The sequence below is a fragment of the Sturnira hondurensis genome, unplaced genomic scaffold (assembly GCF_014824575.4).
Source record: "Sturnira hondurensis isolate 20B ecotype Veracruz unplaced genomic scaffold, ASM1482457v3 Scaffold0008992, whole genome shotgun sequence".
In the NCBI taxonomy this organism is placed as follows: Eukaryota; Metazoa; Chordata; class Mammalia; order Chiroptera; family Phyllostomidae; genus Sturnira; species Sturnira hondurensis.
The window spans coordinates 467,316-489,292 of record NW_028081623.1 but is presented as its reverse complement, the minus strand read 5'-3'; the positions used below and the strand labels follow the sequence as shown (position 1 = coordinate 489,292).

General features: G+C 38.8%; 1 protein-coding gene across 1 annotated transcript in view; it reads right to left on the bottom strand.

Moving 5' to 3' along the window:
• Nucleotides 1–15,361: 15,361 nt before the first annotated feature.
• WASL (WASP like actin nucleation promoting factor) overlaps nt 15,362–21,977 on the bottom strand; it is a 65,433-nt gene continuing 58,817 nt past the window's right edge. The window contains exon 11 of the mRNA XM_037056489.1: nt 15,362–17,960. Coding sequence (XP_036912384.1) covers nt 17,899–17,960 — 62 coding nt within the window. The 3' untranslated portion in view covers nt 15,362–17,898. The remainder of the gene's footprint in view (nt 17,961–21,977) is intronic.

Below are 21,977 nucleotides of genomic sequence, written 5' to 3'. Positions count from 1 at the left end.
AAGTATGACATGATCAGATTCTAAGGGAGTACACTGGTCATTCAGGAAAACATTTCTAGAATGTTATCCCAGAAGACAGTCCTGTAAACATGGAAGGTGTTATTCAGCACAGGGCAGAGATTCTTAGTTCATTGCTCCTGTGAACTCAGTGAGCAAATATGAAAACCAATTAGTTCATCCTCTATAAAGAGCTTTCAGCTCACTGGGAGAGATGATGTCCAAGACCAGATGAAGTGTTTAGGCTATGATTTACATCCGTACATTAATCCCTTGAAGAATACCTCATCCCAATTTGAAATGGGGCCAGGATCCTGAGTCTTGCTGGCTCCAAGGGCCCTGCCGCCACAGGTATTTAATAACTTAGTGTCAGCAGGATCTTGATTTAATACCTGCCCGGTTTCAGCTGCTACGAGTGAGTGAAAGAAGGAGGTAGCAACAGACTGCTATGCTATGAAGACTGGGGAAAATTGATATATTCTTAAAAAGACGTCTTAACTACTTCCTTTTATGACAAAGTTAACAGTGTCTTTTTCTTTGTTTCTCTGAGATTTAAGAGCTAGAGTTTTATTTCCATCAATCACCAAATAGCATGATATAAAAAACTAAGACTTGACCTAAGAATTATAAACCTCAGAAATACGGTACCAACACCAATGCCCTTAACCCCCTCACATATTTCCTGAGTGCTCACCCTGTCCCAGATACTCTTGGATACCAAGGACACACAGCCAACAAAGAAGGTAGAGCCACTGGCCTCATGTACTTTACATTCCAGTGGAGGGAGCTTACACCATGACTTCATACTCATGCATTTCTGATCAAGCACCTCCTGTGTATGAGGCACTCTGTTCAGTGCTGAGGAGATCAAGCAAGTTGAATCAGAAAGTGTTCTGCACCTGAACCTTGCGGGATTCCTAGGAAAATCGCCCCTTGTAGGAGATGTGGCAAGAACTGAGGGAGAGGCAGGTATAGGATCCTGTGTGGGCACTGAGGAAGCCTCATCATCTAAAACTTGTGTTGGCCCCATTTTGGCCTCTCCCTCAACTACTCAACTCTGTTCTGGGGCAAAAGCAGCTGTACACGACACATGAATGAATGAGCCTGTCTTTATAGACTAAAATTGTAATTTTATAGACTTTTCATGTGTTGCTAATTTTATTCTTTGATTTTTTTTCCCCTACCACTTACAAATGTAAAAACTCTTCTTAGTCTGCAGGCTGTTCTTGAATAGGTGTCAGATGGGTTTTATGTGTGAACTGGTCAAACTTGTCTGCAGTTTACTGCAGACCCTCGATCAAGAGCAGATAAGGGGTCAAGAAAAACTTCTCAGGGAAGGTGACTGGATTTTTAAAGAACAGAGAAAACGCCAGGCCAGAAAAGTCAAGAGATGGGGTTGGGGGTTGAGGAAGGACATTTCAGTTGGAGGAAATAGGGTGTTATAGAAAATAGTCAAAAATCATAGGATTAGTGTATTTCTATAAAAAATGCCTATTTGGTAAAGAGTTAATATTTATCTTCTTTTCTAATGCTGATAGTTTTGATGGATTAAGTATTGGCCTTTTGTTTTTACAAAATAGTGCAAGATTATTAAGAAAAATCAGAGTATACAGATAAGCCAAAGAAGATAATGAATGTCTAAAGTCCCACCTACACAGAACTACTGACAACCCTTCAGTGTATATTCTTTTAGATCCTTCCTAAGGAACATTTAAACACATGTGTAACTGTTTTCTACGAGAAGGGGAGGATAGCGCACACACCACATACAACCCACTGTATCTTATTTAAGCAATTTCAATAACTGTTGGATATTTAGATTATTTCGATCAGTCCCATAATGTGGATATTTAATTTGTTCCAAATCATGCTTTTGAGTTATTCTAACTTGTAACTTTTCCCAAAAATCCCTCGAAGGAATGAGTGACTGAATGATTGATAGCTTGTAGCTAGATGGGTGCCGTGTGGCGCTACTGCGGTACACCCAAACTGGAAAGGAGGTTTCGACCAAATTGTCATGTTTAGCAACCTCTCAGCCAAATTATATGCTGATATGAACCTCAAAGGCATGCACTGCTAAGATGCACTTCAAAAAGTCCATACAATTTTTGGTTTCTGAGTACAAGGGCTGGATGGATTGAAAATCACAGGAGCCTGTTCTGAACAACGGGAGTAAACTAAGGAATGTGGATTCGATTATGAAAGTCATGGAGAGCATCAAAGGATGTCAAGAGGAAGAGTGACATGATGTTTAATTAGGTGTCGAAGATATGACTTGTGTAACCGAGGAAAGGATGGACTCAGTGAGGCCCCTGGGGACACAGGAAGAACCGTTAGGAGACTGTTGTGAGAACCTAAGAACACAGTGATGCAGACTTGAACTGTGAATGCTACGTAGGTGTGCAAAGACCAGAACTGACAGGGCAGAGACTAAGGAAACGTACTCAGCACAATTCAGTTGCTGGTTAGATGTAGGGGCAGGAAGTACCAAAAGTGAAGAAGCTAGGGTGCCACTTAGTTCCTGGCTGAGCCATTTGGGTGGATAGAGGTGCCACAAAATGGGATAGGGAATACAGCAGGAGCAGATTTGGGGTGAAGAAGGTGAATTTAGTTTAGTCTTAATTATATTGCTTTGGAAGTGCCTGTCCATTTGAATGTGTGGGCCTAGAATCATGGTGGGGTGGGAGTGGGATTTGTGTTGGAAATAAACTACAAATTATTGTGGTACGATTTATTTTTATTTATTTGTTTGTTTAAATGTATTTTATTGATTGATTATACCATTACAGTTGTTCTATTCCCCCTTCGTTCCCTGCATACCCCTCCCCCATCATTCCCCCCTTCAGTTTATGACCACATGTCTCATGTTCTTTAGATTCTATATTTCCCCTACTATTCTTGCCCTCTCCCCTATCTATTTTCTACCTACAGTCTATGCTACTTATTTTCTGTACCTTCTCCCCCCTTCTCCTCTTCCCACTCCCCTGTTGCTAACCCTCCATGTGTTCTTCATTTCTATGGTTCCGCTCCTGATCTAGCTGTCCTCTTGGTTTGCTTTTGTTTTAGGTGTGGTTGTTAATAACTGTGAGTTTGCTGTCCTTTCACTGTTCATAATTTTATCTTCTTTTTCTTAGATAAGTCCCTTTAACATTTCATATAATAAGGGCTTGGTGATGATGAATTCCTTGAACTTGACCTTATCTGAGAAGCACTTTATCTGCCCTTCCATTCCAAATGAAAGCTTTGCTGGATAGAGCAATCTTGGATGTAGGTCTTTGAATTTCATGACTTGGAATACTTCTTTCCAGCTCCTTCTTGCCTGTAAGGTTTCTTTTGAGAAATCCACTGACAGTCTGATGGGTACTCCTTTGTAGGTGACTGTCTCCTTATCTCTTGCTGCTTCTAGGATTCTCTCTTCATTTAAATCTTGGCTAATGTAATTATGATGTGCCTTGGTGTGTTCCTTCTTGGGTCCAACTTCTTTGGGACTCTCTGAGCTTCCTGGATTTCCTGGAAATCTATTTCCTTTGCCAGACTGGGGAAGTTCTCCTTTATTATTTGTTCAAATAAGTTTTCCACTTGTTGCTGTTCTTCTTCCCCTTCCGATACCCCTATAATTCGGATGTTGGAACGTTTAAAGATGTCCTGGGGGTTCCTAAGCCTCTCCTCATTTTTTTGAATTCTTGTAACTTCACATTTTTCTGTTTGGTCATTTCTTCCTTCCTTCTGGTCCACCCTCTTGATTTGAGTCCCAGTTTCCTTTCCATCACTGTTAGTTTCCTGTGCACTTCCCTTCATTTCAATTAGTTTAGCCTTCATATGTTCCTCTAATTTGTGGCTAAAATCAACCAATTCTGTGAGCATCTTGATCACCAGTATTTTGAACTATGCATCTGAGAGGTTGGCTATTTCTTGGTCACTTAGAGTTATTGGCTCTGGGGCTTTGAGTTCTTCTTGAGCCATATTTTGGACTGTTCGTGCCTGTTACGTATGAGGAGCAGAGCCTAGGTGTTCACCAGGGCTGGGCGACCCAGTCACTGGGTTGTGATGCCATATGTGGGGGCGGGGTCCAAGAGGGACAGTGGCGGTCCCCTCTGCTGCTTCCCGCTGCTGGGGCCTGTACGGCTGTCTCACTGCACATGAATGTGTGACCGAGGTCAGCCTGCAGCCTTGCGCCCTCACTGGGTCCGCCCGTTGCTACCCCACACCTGGGATATATCCACAGCTGTCTGGGCACTGGGGTCAGGGGATCCTTCCTGCCCAACCCTGCTTCACTGCTGGCTCCGCCCCTGTTACCGGTCTGGTTGAACGGTTTGTTGTTGACAGACTTCCATATAGTTCAATTTTCTGTTCTTTGGCTGCGTCTTTGTTTACTAAACCTTTGTTGTATTCAAACTTGGTTGTGGGAGAAGGCACAGTGTTTCCATCTACTCCTCCATCTTGGCGGACGTCCCTATTGTGGTACGGTTTAAAGCACAAATCATACCACAAAGAATCATATCACATGTGTGGTATGAGTGGTATTCAAAGATGAGGCTTCAGATGAGGTCGCTCACAGAGGGTGCAGAAGAGCAGAGGCTCACTGTGACCAGAGAGAAATCAGAGGAGAATCATATGGCAAAGTAGAGTTGCACCGAGGAAGGAGCAGTCAGCAGCATAAAATGCCTCGCAAGTTCTGGGGCTTGAACAGGTGATCTTGGTGAGACCAAGCCCACAGGAGCAATGGAGATGGAAATCAATTGGAGGGATAGAGCTGGAGAACTCACCAGGGTGAAGAATATACAGAGCATTGCTTTATGAAAGGTGTGGTATTCTCTGAAGGGCCAGAGGGTCCACAAATCTCAGGACAAAAAAGGCATATCTTCCTGGTATGTCATTTTTGCTTGACATGAAAAATAAAGACTATATAGATATAAACCCATATGTATATTGACTGCATATATAATTTTACTCAAAAACAGAAAAATAGAATTTTTATATATGTTACTTATCTATTTATCCATAAATAAATTCATGTATTATATTTTTCTCAGACCAAGTAAAAATGTCATATATATATGTGAGTGTGTGTGTTTATATATAAAGTCAATTAGAAACCTCATTCTATCTCAGTGACAGCCCGAAGTCTTCTGCCAGCTTTCTGAGAATTCCTAGGATGCAGGGTGGGGCTGGAGACCTACCTGCTCCTGGTTGTCTCTGGCTCTCTGCTCAAAGCATGTACCTTGCAAATCTAGGACTTGGGGCCCTGTTCCAAATTACATTGACCTAATGTGGCAGTTGACCTGTGGCAATCAGCCTTCATTCTTGAGTTCCGCAGGTTCAACATTGCATGAAATTTTGGGAAATGAAGGTGGGGTTTACAATACAGCAATACAGTCAAACATGAGACATCACTGTTATTAGAAATCCTCTGGTTAACTCAACCTCAGAGATTTTTTTCCCCACTGGATACTGTAACCCACAAAATAGTTATTGTGTAAGACTATTTTTGTGTAACCCACAAAATAGTGTTTTCTTGCTAGTTTATCACTTTTTTCTTGCTAGATATCACCTTATCTCATGGTTCTGTCTCATTGCTATCTCCCTAAATTACTCTTGAGAATTCAAAATTCTTTTCACAGTTATGGACGGGGAAGGCAGCTCTCTCTAGCTCCTCTTCTGAAGAACAGCTCCTCTTGGCCCTCGTAGGTCCGCACTGGTCACTGGGGTGCAGATCATAGGAGCCTTTTATAACAGGAGCCACCCTAAAGTTACTGCTGTGAATCGAATTTCTCCCTCTGAAAAATGGTTTATCCTCCCTCCTACCACCACAAAAACCCTGTTGACTCCCAGTCTGTCACTTGGACTGTTGCTTCGGAACTGGTTTCTTGCTAACTTGTTCCTAACCAGTTTCTATCTAGTTTTTCTGTCTCCATTTGCACTCACCTGAAATTTGTCTTCAACATACTAGAGTGCTGTTTTTCCAAAATGCAGTTCTGATCACATCAGTCACCAGTTTGAAGTTCTTCAGGGGTAACCCATATTCTGTAGAGTGAAATTCAAATCCCCCAGCATGACAAACATAGCCCGATTATCTTTCTGCCTCCTCTTCCATTACTTGTCCTCATGAACTCTGTGCTTAAGCCAGATTGAGCAACTTGAACAAGTAATGTCGCCTCTGACACAGGCCTTTCCACATCCCACCTACCTGTCTGGAATTCCCCTCCCATTCATTATATCTGGTTAGTGCCTATTCATCCTTCAAAGGAAACTTGAAAGGTGAGTTGCTTATTGCCCCAAAGAGATGGGGGAAAGGGTGTCCTTCAGAAAAAACCTCTGTTGTTCTGCATACTCTTCCTGGGTGATCTCATCCAAACTCTTACCTTAAAAATAGCACATGTACCCATGACCCCCACGTTTGTGGCTTCCTTCCAACACAAATACACCCCCCCTCGATTCTAAAGCCACACATTCTGGTGGACAGGTACTGCGGACACAATGTGTTTACAACTGAGCTCATCTCTCTCCCCCCACACCTGCTCCTGTTAGATTCTATACAGTTTTCTTATGTTCTATACTATTTGTGAACATGTCTTGGCCTTTCAGTTATCTACTGGATCATATATCTTGGAGATCAGAAACTGCATCCCATCTTTGTGTCCAATAAACAGCCAGCACTCAATATGTACATCTGACTAGCTGGATGTCATTAGTTATTAACGACAACGGAGAGACACCACGACGGTATCTTCTCACCATTCCTCCCAGGGTGGGCTATAGTGGTGTGGGGTCAAAATGGGTCGTAGTTGAGAAAGGGCATTCTGGAGGCAACACTGGCCCCAGGGACTATGACACGGCAGGGGCATATTACAAAGGAAGAGCCAGTAGTAGGCGTGGTGCACATTGTAGGCCCAGAGTTCTAAGAATAGCCACACCCACTCTCCTTGCCCCTCCTCCCTCAGAGACTCCACCCTTTTTCCTCCTCTTATCTGGGGCGGGGGTCGGGCTGTGGTCGTGAGCTGTTGTGCAGAGTCCGGTAGGAAGAACACGGGTCAGGGGAATGTTCGGGCACCCAGGCAACTGGAAAATGGAAGTCCTGTTCTCCAAAGAAAGCATTCTGAGATGAGATTAGTATAATCTTTAAAACCCTAACTCTTGAGTTCATTAGACCAATTTTCACTCTAAAGCAGAGGTTTTTACTTAGCTCTATATGAGTATTCTGTTTGTACATTGGTTATTCTGCACGAATTTTCAAATAATCACTTATTCCAGATTTAAACATTGTATAATTAGCCAGATAGTCTTTATCACAACTTAAATTGTCTCTTAGACAACTTTTGCGAAGTTACATATTTTTAAAAATTAGGCATGTAACAGAAAAGTATACTGATCTCCTGGATCAAAATACTGTTGTCACTAGCATAAACTGCTAAATTCTCTCTCTTCCTGAGTGAACTCTCAGATGCTCCCTCTGAGTAATCCCTGTTCCATAAACACCAAATCCATACTCAGATGACCCATCTGAGTAAACCCGTTCCATAAACCAGTGATCTAAAGTCAGTCTCGAATTTGCAGGTTACCTACCCTCCCTGAGTTTGTCACACGCTGACTGACTCCCCTCCGGCCGGGGCCGTGTGGCAGTAGCTCCCACACTGACACCGAGCAGGTTTGTGTGAACAAATGACCCAAAACTCACAGCTCAGAGGAACTCTTTACACTGAAGCAAAATTGTGAAAATTAAACGTTTTTGACATTTAAAAAAAGCCGAGGGGAAATACAGTTATTACACGTATTTGTGAATGTCTTTCTAGAACACATATTTTAATCTTTGTAGCTCTTGCTTTACCAACATGCCACAGATTAGCAGTTGTGAGACTATGCAGAAGACCAGCAGAAAGCTGAGAATGTCACATTCAGAAGGAACAGGGTAATACTAACACTCATTTATTTTTCTCTACATGCTGCCAAGAGTTTTTGGTGACTCTTCAGAGACACTCATAGGAAGTTTAACAGGAAACTGATCTGTCAGGACTTGTTGAGATGTAACTATGAATAAAATAAGCTGTCATTAATAACAGTTACTATTTTTAAAAAGATTTTATTTATTTATTTTTAGAGAGAGGAGAGGAGGGAGAAAGAGAGAGAAACATTAATGTGTGGTTGCCTCTCGTGCAACTGCTACGAGGTCCCCGCTACGAGGGACCTGGCCCACTACCCAGGCACATGTTTGCTTTGCAGGCCAGTGCTGACTCCACTGAGCCACCCCAGCCAGGGCTGAAAGTTATTTTTAAAGAAATGCAAACAACTTTTAACACTAACAAAAAAAATGGTGGAACAAACCAACTTCCCCATATTTATAAATAAAAGTCACCATTGGCATGATAAAGACATGAGATAAATGGAATATGCTTAAGGAAAGAAGACAGACTGGCAGAGATTACTTGACATTCAGAGAGCGAATTCTGAGGTAATTCTAAATAAATTCTTGTGTAATCATTTATTAAGCATTTGGGATTACTCAAACATGTCATTACTCAAACTGCCAAATCCTTCAAATAGAAAAAAATATTTTAATAATGATGGAAGGAGAAATGAGAATTGGAAATAAGCAAATCCCATTCTATTCACTGAATACTCCAAAAATCTGGGGTTGTATTAACCTCAAAATATGACTTGCTTTAGTGACTGCTGGGTTAGCTGCATTATTACAACATATTTTCCTTTACGTTGTATATTTTTAAATTTTGAAAACAGAGTAACACTATTTCCCTTTGGATGCTCACGTGCATACATAAGCAGAAAAATCTTAAGCCTTCTACATTTGAAGAAAAGATATTGGAGTAATATTTTTATTTTTTTACCTAGACCATCACTGGCATGTTAACAGACCTGGGAGGCAGAACACCGCAGTGGTTGAGTGTCCATCCTTTGTACTAAGACAGACCTAAGTCTGAGGCTCAGCTTGGCTACTTACTATTTAACTTTGTGTGAATTATTTAACCTAAGTTTCATTTGCCTTGGCTGAAAAGTTGGGATTATATTGTCCTCATGTAAGACATTTCAGGCACTGCCCAGCACTTAACAAGTGTTCCAATAAATGCTGTTTAGTTGTGATGGATCTGTTTGCGATTTTTCTCAAAGGAAAACCATCTCAGTGACAAAGGTCTGGGAGAAGAGTAAGTAAGTATGGCTGTGGAACTTCTGAAAGCCCCTGAAATGGTTTCATCACTGTCATCAAAAAGTAGTGTGGTCTGAAACTAGGTGAGTGGCTACAGTACCCTCTGCAGAAAGGACACAGGGCCAGTGGTTGCTCTCTGAGGAAGCCAGAGCACAGCCTGCACCAGGAACTGCAAACTGAGGGAGCAGACGTTGACTGTGCCGCTTGGAGAGAGTGTTACTAGAAAAACACGTGCAGGGGCTGCTAACTGCATGGCCACTGCAAATCAGGACTGGTACTGGGAGATATTCTTGCTCTAATTTACAGGAAATCCATGAAATTGTCTCTGTGCTCCCCACGCCCCATGTCAATTCACAATCTTCAAGAACAGAAACATACATTTTATTCTGTGCATTGTATATTGCTAGCCCTCTCAATTACTTGATAATTACTGTTAATTTCAGTGATGGGGAGGGAAGGAGGAGATGGCAAGAACCATAAAACAAAAAACTGTACTGGATAATTTCTTCAGGGGATAAGCAGCATGGAGGTAATTGCTACAACATTTGGAGACAGAGAGAGTCAAGCTGGAGAGGGATTTAAAGAGACAGTGTTTCAAGAAAAGCAGTAACTGAAGACTGTAAAAGTAGGCTTCACAATTCTCCGGAATCTGTTTTTCTTCTGGTTTCCTATTCAACACTGAACAATAGTCCCTATCTTCTGGGGAGGTGCTATGAGGAAAATGCCACTGGCAATTCAGGTCTGGGAACCAAACAACTGTGGAAAAAGCTTCCTGTATTTTGTATTTTACACAGCATTATTTTTGCACCTCCAGAAGACTTGCCACAGTGGCTCTGGGGAGTCAATGTATGCCACTGTCAAGGTGCACATTTATTCGGGCCAATTATTCAAGAAAAAATAGATGACATCTAAATGCCCCCAGCACCTACATTTCACTGCATAGTGTGTTGGATATGGAGATTAGTGCATGCCCAAAATTCCATGCCTAATGATTGGTCCTTTCCTCCAATTATGAGAACAAAAGCCATGGAGAAATGCTGGTTAACACTGACAGAACTCTTAAAGGGTGCACATACTTCCTATGTACATCAGTGGTTTAAACTCTTGCCATATTTAGAGATAAATTATATAGCAACTTGATGTTAACAATCCTGCATATAACAGACTATAGTCACCAAATCTTCAAACTAGGCCAAGTTTTCACCACTTAATCCCTTGTCAGTCTTGTGGGTAACGATTTCAAACAGAAATCTTTTCCTTATCATTTTGTTTCCCCCCTTTTTTTCATTAGCTGCTAGGTGCAGTCATGTATACTTCCTAAGAATCATGACCTATGGCTAAAATGCTATTGTATTTCTTGATCTAAATGGAGTCAGGGAAGAAGTTGTGTATTAATTCTTCCTCCTTGTACTGGGCAAGTTGTTTTTAGATTTCATAGGTCAGGGTGGTTCCGTAAGTCCATCAATATACAGCGTGGGGCAAAAGTTGGTTTACAGCTGTTCATAGGAAAATATACAATAACTAGTAAATAATAATACAAGAATAAACTCTTTCACATACTCACAACTATAAACTACTTTTGCCCCACCCTGTATATAAATGTTCCTGGCTATGCCCACTAACACAAAGATAACTTAAATAATAGTAAGTGGCTCCAAAGCTGGCCTCTCTAGTGACCTCGTGTTTTCAGACAGGTGTGGAAGATGCTCATGTGGCCTAAGCCACCAGTACCCACATGTGTGTCTTCAACATTAAGTACTGAAGTTTCTCTAGCCCTCCTTTCCGCTGTCACCAATGCATGCCTTTTCGCCATTCTTTCATGGCCAGTCTCAAGCACACATTTTGTCCTAGCCTGTGTCAAGGTCATTTTAATAAACTGCAAAAACCTGCTAGGGAGCTGGCAGAGAAGAAAGAGCCTGATTTCTCAGTGGCTCTTAGCATTATGTGGTCACATAAATTGCCTCTATTACCCTAGTTTTAGAAATACAGTGGTAGATGGAGTGAGGGATTTGGTTTAGTCTCAGACATTAGTATAGCACTTGTGGTCAATGCATTCTCACCTAGTAGCCTTGAGAAGAAGATGTCTGGGAATTTCCGAAGACTTGGAACATTAGAAAATGTTCCAAGAAAATGTGCTTGTTCCTGTTCCTTCTTTTTTAATTCATCAGTTCCCACTGATACTTAAGAAACGTGTGTATTTGAATGCTTCTTGAGCAAAACTTTCAAAAAATATTTTACAGCTTTTACAAGATTCATCCCTATGGAAAAGCTTATCAACAAGATGACACAGCAATACTCCATTTTTATTAATAATGTCAAGTAGTTTGTGTATCAGGTCATCACTGCAAATCTAACCTCATATAGAGCAAACCAAGACCAAGAGGTGAGGACAATGCTACACTGAAGTGTTAATCAGCCATGCAGTGGAAGGAATACAAAAACAGTTCTTTCCTACAAGTTATCTTCTTTTCCAGCAACCCACCAAATCTCACTTGAGTTCAACCGAACATAATGACTCAAGAAGAAAGCCTCACAAAATCAACATTGAATTCAAACTCACAATATATTTGTTTCTCTCTACTCCTCCTAAGTAGGGTATTGGAATAGCCAGTGGAATGTCTGACATTTAGATATTTGGGAAATGAAGACATGTAAACTATAGTGACTCCCATCAAACCAGTTGTTCTGTTTGGGTTCTGGAAAACAAAGCAATCAAAGTGGAGAGGAAGATGACGGCTGGGCACAGATGCTACCTAGAATTTCTTTTTACATGGTGTAACTGGTCTGAATCATGTCAGGCTGGCCCAGGCATGCTGGCTGTAACACTGATGGGCACTGGTGCAGATTTAAAGCAATCATCTGGCTCAGCATCTACTTGGAACTTTCTAAACAGCTTTAGGCAGTAGGTCCTTATAAACATGTTTTATAGCATCCAGGCCTTCAACCATGGACAAAGGCCACTTAAATAGAATCATAGGATGTGCTTGAAAACAAGGCGGTTCCAATTTTAGGACTATATTAGTAATTAGACTTGCTCATAATTACTTAACTATTAATGTTAAATACATTACAACCTTTGGCAAATATCCATAGTAAAATTTAGAAAAGTCTTTTAAAAAGAAAATGAGTCTTCCATTTGCATGAACTGGTATAGCTGAGTATACAACTAAGAAAAAGTTGGTCCTTTTATATTTACATCTTTGCTCAATAAACAAACAAGCAAAAAACTAAATATGCTATTTCATGGACTTCCTACTAAGTAGTTTCCATCCTTTAAAATTTAGAGTCTAGTATATTTCTTCATTTTACTTGCAGTGTTCTCCCAATCGTCAACCTTAAAACTCTGCTTGCAAACACAAATTCTTTTCCTTTCTGTTCTCTGCATTAGACCCCATCCTAGCTAATTAATCAATTAATATTTTTAAAAGGTTGTTTACTTCTTTTAGATTCAGAAGTTGATGTAAGGGGTTAACAGACAACTACAGAAGAGATGATAGTCTCTCTAGAGTAAATTGGACATAACGCCTTTGTTTCACTTGTTTCTTTCACCACCACAAACACCAGAAGTGTTTCATTTCCCTGCCTGTTTCCCAGTGAGGGTAAAGTACACGCAACCAAATTAGATCTCTTCTCTAGCTAGGAACACCAGGAAGCTGGATTTACAGTGTCGTTTCTCCTTGTGCTCCTTGGAATAACTCCCAGTCATTAAATTGACAGTGCAGCTGTTGTCAGGCAAATTTATTGTAAGGTTTTACAAAATACTTAGGTTTAAATAAAGGTAATACCCGTTTACCTTGATAAGAAACTAATATAAATAATTTGGATATAGAATAAAAAAGTCAGTATCATTTCAACCCAGTACTAAAGGACAGGAGTGTCTGGTGATAAGCATTATCCAAATGCTTAAAAAATGTGGGGAGACCTCCATCACTGAGCCAAAATAAGGTATGAACGCCTGCTTTAGACTCAGAGACTGGTTCCTCAAAGTGAGCCAGGCTTCCCGGGCACACGCTGGAACAGGATGCTGGTGGTTTCTATCAACACCCAGATGACATGTGAGAGAGGGTGAAATTTGTAGCCAGAAACAGAGTAAATCTGCAATTTATCCATAATCCAAAAAGTAGAGAAAAAAGGATAAAACAGTATTTGGGTGACTAATAAGCAGCAACTAAATTGGTAGTCAGGTCTGGCTGACTTACATTAGCTCCTTCTTACCCCAGGCAAGCCTCTCAACCACTCTGAACATGGGAAATGAGAGTAGGCTTGATGTAACTCAGTGGCCTCTGTCTTTCAGTTGTGAAGTATTTTTAGACTTAAGATGGGAGGAAACCTATCTTACTACACTTTGTATTTTAACACACATCACATATGTTGTCTTAATAGACAGTTGTTTAAATATGGTGGTATTGCCTAAGAAATTCTTATACTTAAGTCTTGATTAAATCCTCACACATTGATCAATAACTAAGATAAAACTGAATTTGGGTCAAGATACACCAACCAATTCAAGACAGAAAATAATGTCCATGTTAAGTTCCATAATGCAATTTGATACTGGACTTACTGCCTTGACCAGTGTGGCTCAGTTGGTTGAATGTTGTCCCACAAAGCAAAAGGTGCTGGTTCAATTCCCAGTCAGAACGCATGCGCGGCCTATGGCCCAGTCCCCCAGCTGGGCCATGTGCGAGAAGCAATCGACTGATATTTTTCTCATACATCGATGTTTCTCCCCCGGTTACTCCCTCTTTCTAAAAATAAATAAAATCTTAAAAAAAAAACACCCAAATTGGACTTACTCTTAAAGTTCTAAAAAGATCCTAACCAAGGTAAGTATAAGAAATTTTGTCATTATTTAAAAATTAAGAGGCCATTTCAAACTTACTAGAAATTCACCAATACGAAAATATAAAACCCACCTATAAGCTCTCTGTTATACTTTACTCAAAACAGTGTGCTATTCATATCTTGATGTCAGTCTTAATGATGGTGCACATGATCATTTTAGATTTACAGTGGACTAGTGTAAAATTAAATACTGTATCAATAGTTAGTGTGACCACTGATGTATACTTAAATAACAAAAAATTATGGTGGATTTATCTAGAAATGTTTTGTTATTAAGCCACAATTTTCAGTGGGCTCCCTCATTACAATGGTGGATAACAGATATCATGAACAGAAATAACAGGTGGTCTTTCCTCTAGGTAGAAAGCTTGTTTCCCATCGTATTCATAACAATCAATTTATTATACCTTTTCCCAGTGGCTTCATGAGAAGCAAAGTTTTTAAAAATCCATAAATAAAAGACCCAGCTATTACAGGAGAATGTTGTGATTTGGAAGCAGAGTCAGTGTCAATAAGTGTGCAAAGTACGATTTCTAGACTTTTCCATGAAGTATTTTCTATTGTAGTATAAATAGGTCTTATCTCTATAGCTGTCCTTTTAGAACCCTATTTGTAAAAAAAGAGTAAGTTATTTCAGGAATTTCTCTGTTGGTGAGATAAATATAATGTGGCAACAGCAATTCTGAGGCACTCTTTAAGACTTTTTGGTAAAGTTTGGTTAATACATTAACTGTTCACATTTGTATGACACAAACAACTTTTTAATAGAACATATTTTTCTTGAAATGTTTGTGAAATCTGGCTAAAGCTCTTAGAAGGCATTTTGTAGCATCCTACACACTGAATTCCATAACTTAGTTTAATCTTCAGATACCCATTTGTGCCAGGGTCACTAGAACAAAAAACTCTATGTATAGCAAACTGAGCTTCCTGTTTAAAGCTAGAATCATCTTCAACACCATTTATTAAGAGCTGTCTAAATCCCACATGAACTGCTATATTTGGTTTTACTGAAACTACCAGCAAATTCCTGAATCACCATGATTTAGAAACGTCACCTTTTGCCTATGTGTGCGTTCCTTTCAGTCTGACCTTGCCACGTGAATGCTCTGTGTAACACAGCAGTGGCTTCCCCAGAGCTGCTGAGAAGCCAGCGTGTCTCCCAGCAGAGCACAGAGTAACATTCCTTTGCTCTCCATGTTTATTGTTTAATGGCACACTCACTCTCAGGGCATGCAGTCTGCTGAAAACTTCCATTACCATTACCATTCACTGCTGTGTACCCCTCACTATACTATACAGTCACAACCCCCCATCTTAATCTCTTAACAATAAACAAATAAAAACATCATTTTATATATTTGAGTCAAATTAATTTTATTATGCTTCATGATGAATTGCCACCTGTGCAACATCCTACTCACTATACATTTCAAAAAAATTCACATACTAAACAAAATTTCAGTTGATAAATGGAAATGAATGATTGAAAGTCTTTATGAATCTCATACATACAATATGTGGCTAGCTGAAATTGTCTATCACGTAGCATTTAGATATAAAAAGCCTCATGCTAGTTTGTTAAGTGTAAAGGCTGTCAGACAATCATTTGACTGGAGTATATATAGGAGGCTTCCAGACAACGCACAGACATAGTGCTGACCACAGTGTAAGGTGGTGGAGGACTGAAACATGCAACCTTTACATCTAAATTAGATTTTGTTTTCATGCCTGGACCGAACTCCACAGCTGCTGTGTTTCAACCAGTAATTTAGACTTTGTGCAACAACAACAAAAAGTATTTCTTTTCTTTAAGAGGAAAGAATAAACTCAAATACCTTTAGCAAATTTTACACCCATTTTACATGTTTAAAATTGTGTTTCCAACTCAAAGAATTGATAGCCTCTGCTCAGAGCAGCTTCTGATAAATAGTTATCACACCAAAGTAAGCTGGAAAACCCTGAATTCCTTGGCCAAAAGTTAAGAGAGATCTTAAATAGACCTTAAAGACATGTCTAGGATATTTAAAATGTTTTTATAATGTTGCAAAAATGGAAAATGTTTATTACTTAAAATAAGTACATTGTTCTATTTACCATTTGCACAAATTCCTAATTTTACTGGTTAGTAGTTGTCGAGCCTCATCCACACCAGATTCAACTGAGCTCAAGCCACAACGAAAATCAGACTAAGCAGAAAAAGGTTTCCAGAAGCAGAGGGCACTGTTTTTTGCAAGAACAAACAGTCTAGAATTTTTCCCATGGCCTTAAATTACTCTTGCAAGGAAGGTAACATTCTTTGAATAACTTAACTATTTTACTGCACCACTTAACTGCTTTCAGCAACAAAACCTTTTAAATTATTTATGATAACTAGATGCACGATCACTAGACTATATGATAACTGGTTAAAATTCAAGCCACATCTTGCAGGTCCAGCCTGTCAAGATCATTCCAATACTAGATTTTGGTCGGTATAATTTTAGAGAGCTTAATTAATTTTTAGTTGGATACTGTGACTACAGTAATGAAATACATTTGAAACTACATTCTGCATATGACTCAATGTGAGGAAAAAAATCTGTGTTTAAATCACATAATTTTTCTATCTAAAATTTAAAGTAGGTAGATATGATAATTAGTGTTATAAATATGAAAACCACCTTTAGGCAGATTAGTGTACTGTAGAGAGGCAAGGAAACCCTAACTTTAACATATCATTTAGTATACATAACAATGTGCAGGTTGTAATGTTTTATTTATTTTTCTAAAAAAAAATCTATCATTGAATTATGTTTTCCCAAGAAATTTGACATTGGGATAACTGACTTTATAACAAAAAAAAAGGTAACTTTTCTCCTGACATTTGACAAAAACCTTGAGAAATTATAAAAATAAAAAAAACGTATAATAGGTTCAACATCAGATTAGATTTTTATGGTTGTTATTTTTTTAATACCTCAATCCATATATACCGCAAAATAAAAATTGTTAATCTCATATCATTTATAATGGACTTATTTTTATAGTATACTTAACCAAATACCAAAGTAACCATAATGTAGTCTCCTTTAGTTCATACGAAAATTACCCCAAGGCCCCCCAAACTCCAATAATTTAAATAACATTTATTTCAGAATAATACCAAAAATATTTTTTAAATTTTTTTGCTAAAAAGAGCCTGCCACATTTGCTACAGCATAAAAATAACTTCAGCCAAGTACAGGTATGTAAGGGCTCCTTATAATTACAGCCTCCGAATGCCACCGCTACATAGTAACAGGCAGTATTGCTGTAAGAGGTGTGTTGCTGATTTCCCCAATGAGCATCTCTGTAGTGACTTTATGTAGAGCATATTGCTAAAATTTGAGAAACTGCACCAGTGTAGTGATGTCTAGAGAACTGTGCAATCTATCAGCTTCAACATTCATGTAGCATTGTGTTCAAAATGAAGGGGCTAAAAATAAACTAAGGTTTGTATCACTTAAAAAAGAATGTAGTGCTATACTAGGTTTTAATAAGAAAATTTAGGTACAGAAAAAAGTAGGGTATGAAAATAGTGTTTTCCTTCTGACATTATAACTAAATTACATTAAGGTTTTTGTCAGTCTCACACATAATATTTAAACTCCCTTGTTGATGGAATGAAAAATATTCACAAATTAAGTGAGCATCCTGGTGTAAACTTGCACACAACAACAGGGAGTAGCTTTGCAGAGGATTATGACAAACCTTTACAGATTAAATGAGGTATTGCACAGATTAATAAAAAAAAAGCAAAAAAGGCAACAAAAATATACAGCAAATTGGTAGAACATTTACATGATAATTTTACAGAATCCATAGACAGAAAGTAGTGTTTAGTATTTCACCTTAAAAATATATATATAATATATAGATCAATCTTCCCATTCATCGTCATCTTCAAAATCTTCTTCATCGTCTTCATCCTCATCTTCATCTAAAAGAAAATCCAAGAAAATCATCAAGACAAACAATGAAAACCTATGTACAAATATTACATATTTCTTGGGTGATTTCTCCAATTATTCAACATTTGAAATACAGAGCATTTGACATCTGGAAGAATCTAGTCACTAAGATAATTTTAAATGAATCTAATAAAATATATCTAAAGAGTCTGATGATTAGTTAAAGATGAGAACAAGAGTCAGGAAACTTGGGTTCTAGTCCCTTAGTATTTACATTACATATTTCAACCTGTGTGTTTCTTTACACACAAAGTCACATTCAGGTTAGTCTTTCTGATTTTAAACGCATGTATTGCAAATCCAACTGCTTTCTTGTATTCTTCACGTGGATTCCTACAGTTTTCTCTCCTTTCCAACCTGCTTCTCCGCTACCAGTCTAGTCTGCCCCTGGACAGTTACCATTCTCTCAGGTGTTCAGCCTAAAGCCCCCAAATTATTACTGATCCTGTTTTCACTGCCTCTCACCCCACCATCAAATCCATCAAGTCTGTTCCTTTCCTCCACCTCCACTGCTGCTCCCACACCACCATCATATCTTGTGGCTATTGCAACTCTAAAGTCCACTTGCCTTAAAGCAAATAGAGTGATATTTAAATTCTAAGGTTTAAAAATAGCATGTTTTTGTCCTCCAGTGGCAGACCACTGTTACTTGAATGGAATGTGATATGACCTCACTATATAAGACCCTACATGATTTGCCCAGTTACTGTCTCCCTGGCCCCCTAAATTTTTTTATAATACCCTCTCGTTCAATTCACTGTTGCTAGATGCATGGCCTTCTCTCTGTCCCTTAAAGACGCCAAGTTTATTCTTGCAGTAGCTATTCCTCTGGCTCAGTCTTCTCATCATATGGATTCATTCAAAAACCACTTCCTCAAAGGAGGCCTTTCCTGACCATCCTCTGTGAAGTATAACCCTCCTGTTTTATTTTCCTCATAACATTCACCACTACCTGCAATTCATATGGTTTGTTTATAGATTTGTCTTCACACTCCAGGGTATAAGTTCCACAACGGCAGGAACTTGCCTGTCTCATTTACCTCTGAATCCTTAGCACCAGAACAGTGCTTCACAGAAGCTGCTCAATAAATATTTGCTGAGCAATGAATGTCATCAAATTCCATAAGCATTCTTCTATGTTATATACCAACCTTCCATAATTAATAACCTTTCAGAAATTACATACCTCATAAAACCCACGAAGGCCAAGTTCGCGAGACAGTGGCTAAACAACGGGACTATCAACCAACTGTTTGACGACTTCTGAAAGTGTTCAAGCTCTAGTATTAGAACGTGGAAACTAACAGAAGCCAAACAGGAGCAAAGACGTCTTCCGTGAGCCCCCAACTAAGTTCTCACTTTAATAACAATAATAAACAATAATAAATTGTCAATTATTAATTGTTAATTGTCCACTATTATTAGTCTGATGGTCAGCTCTAAATGATTACAGTTTATTTGGAAAGGAGTTAAATCAACTTCTTGTTACTTAACCTCTATGTTTACTTCATTAATAAAAGAAACAATTTGCTACCAAAAGCTTTCACTAGACATGCTTTCCAAAGTTCACCTGGAGAAGACATTAAGTTCAGCCAACTAGATATGCATTTACAGAGTGACAAATATGGGCATTTATCAGGAACTATGATGAAGAGGAAGCAGCCAGTAATTCTACCATCAGGTACATCACAGGAACAATAATAGTTATACAAAACAAAACAAAAAAATAACTAAAAAACCATGTTATATATTCATTATATCAGCATGGCTATTATTTATAGTTATTTATGTCTTAAAAAGGACTTACTATAGGGGTAGTTTTTAACAGAACCCCTAAGTGTCCATAGTGGTGTGGAGAGAGATGTGTGAGTAGATAAACTGAGACTGCTACAAATGTTCAGCCTGCTGTTGGGTATTATCTGACACCCAACCAGGTCATAAAGGTAGAGTGAGAAAATATTCTACCAACAATTATCAGTTAAGTAATCCTTCAGAGTAATGTCACCATCAATTGCTGTATCTTGAAAAAACAGTTCAGCTAACTGATTAGCACCAAACAGGTCAGAATGTCATGTTTTTCCAGAGAAAAATTTGGTCATCCGCTGATTAGGAGAATATAATCTAGCAAATGAATGTTTTCTAAATAAACATTCAGAGAAGTAAACAAGTTTAGAAAAACAAAGTCCCTTTAATCATTATCTTTAAAGGAAAGGTTGTAAAAATACAACCAACATACTATTGAGCTACCAATTCCAATTACAGGCAGGAATCTCACCGACACTAAGCAACAGGTGGCCAACACAAGGCCCACTGGGAACATCCGGCCCTCAACCTTGCTTTATCAGCCCGGCACCTTGTTTCTACCTGGCAGCAGCGCTGAGATCTCGTTTAACTGTTAAGGAGTAGTTACACTTATACAGCCCTAAAATTATGTTTGGCCTTTTGAGGGAAACCACGAGACTGATGTGGCCCCCAGTGAAAATGAGTTTTATATCCCTGACAAGCCATGAAAGCAGCAGGGCAGGCAGTCCCAAAACCCAGTCTCCTATTCCTTCCTGAACCCACTCCTTCCAGGTCACCAATGACCGACCTACCGCTGCTAAACCTTAATCTCCTGTTCTCATTTTCTTGACCTATCACACACTTGACTAGATGATTACCTTATCCTCCTTTAAAATTCCTTCATCTGGCTTCTAATATACCAGATTCCCCAGTCCCAGACCTTATTAGACCATCTCTATTTACATTGAGGATCTCATCTAGTTCCATATGTTTAAATACCATGCATATATTAATGACACGCAAATCTGTACTAAAAATCCAGACCTCTCTCCCCTGAATCCCAGACCCATAACCAAATGACTACTCTTATCTACATTTGCCTTTTAAAATGTATCTCAAATTATGTTTAAAACCAAACTTTTATTCTTTTCTCTGAAACCTTCTGTTTCTTAAATCTTTGCCTACTCTGTTAATGAAATTTTCAGCCTTTCAGTTGCTCAGGTCAAAAATCTTGGGATTTTTTTCAAACTTCATTTCCAATTAATCAGTAAACCTAGTGATCTACATATTCAAAACATAACTAGGGTCCAACCACTTCTCACTGGTGCTAGCAACTGGATTCAACCCTCCATCACCCCTTCCTTAGCTCATTGCCATATCTCTGCTAAGAACCTTCCAGTGGGTTCCCATCACATTCACAGCCTCCAAAGCCTTACTACTGGCACCTATTACCTCCTGTTTTTCATTTCTTAGTACTCTTTCTCTCCCTCCCTTGTTCTAGCCATACTGGCTTCATTGTTTCTCAAACTTAGGGACTTTGCACTGGCTGATATTGTCACCTGACACCTGAGCACACTTTAGATAGCTTTCTACAAGGTTCCCTCCCTGAACTCCTTCTGGTGTATTCTCAATTATCACCTCAGCTGGGCCTCATCACTTATTTCGAAATGTACTTCCTTCCAGGCCTGTAACTCCCCATTTTTCTTTAGTATATACCATCATTTAACATGCTAAATATTTACCTAATTTATTTTGTTTATTGTTTGTCTTTCTCTCACTAGAATGCATGTCCTATGAAGACAGAAATTTTTGTTTTTAAATTTTATAATCATTCCCCAATAAATATTTGTGAACAGAATTAGCCTATCTTTATAACACATGATGGGAATGAATATGTCAATGTGAGAAAAACAAATGTTGCCTAATTAGAGGCACAAAAGTCACAAAGTAACATTTATTGAGCACCTATTATATGCTATGCAATCTGTGTGTTATTACAAATTATTCTATTCACATCCATCATAGAATTTATGAATTGTCTCCAAGTAACAAATAAGAAAATTGAGGTCCATCAATAGAAAATGATAGATTTAATAAGAACAAACATCTGATTCTAGTACATCATGCTGGGAAGCTCTTCATTAAACCTCAACTCCTATATCAGCAAAACCCGTATCCTTGTTCTTTATGAAAAGCAGTGTTTA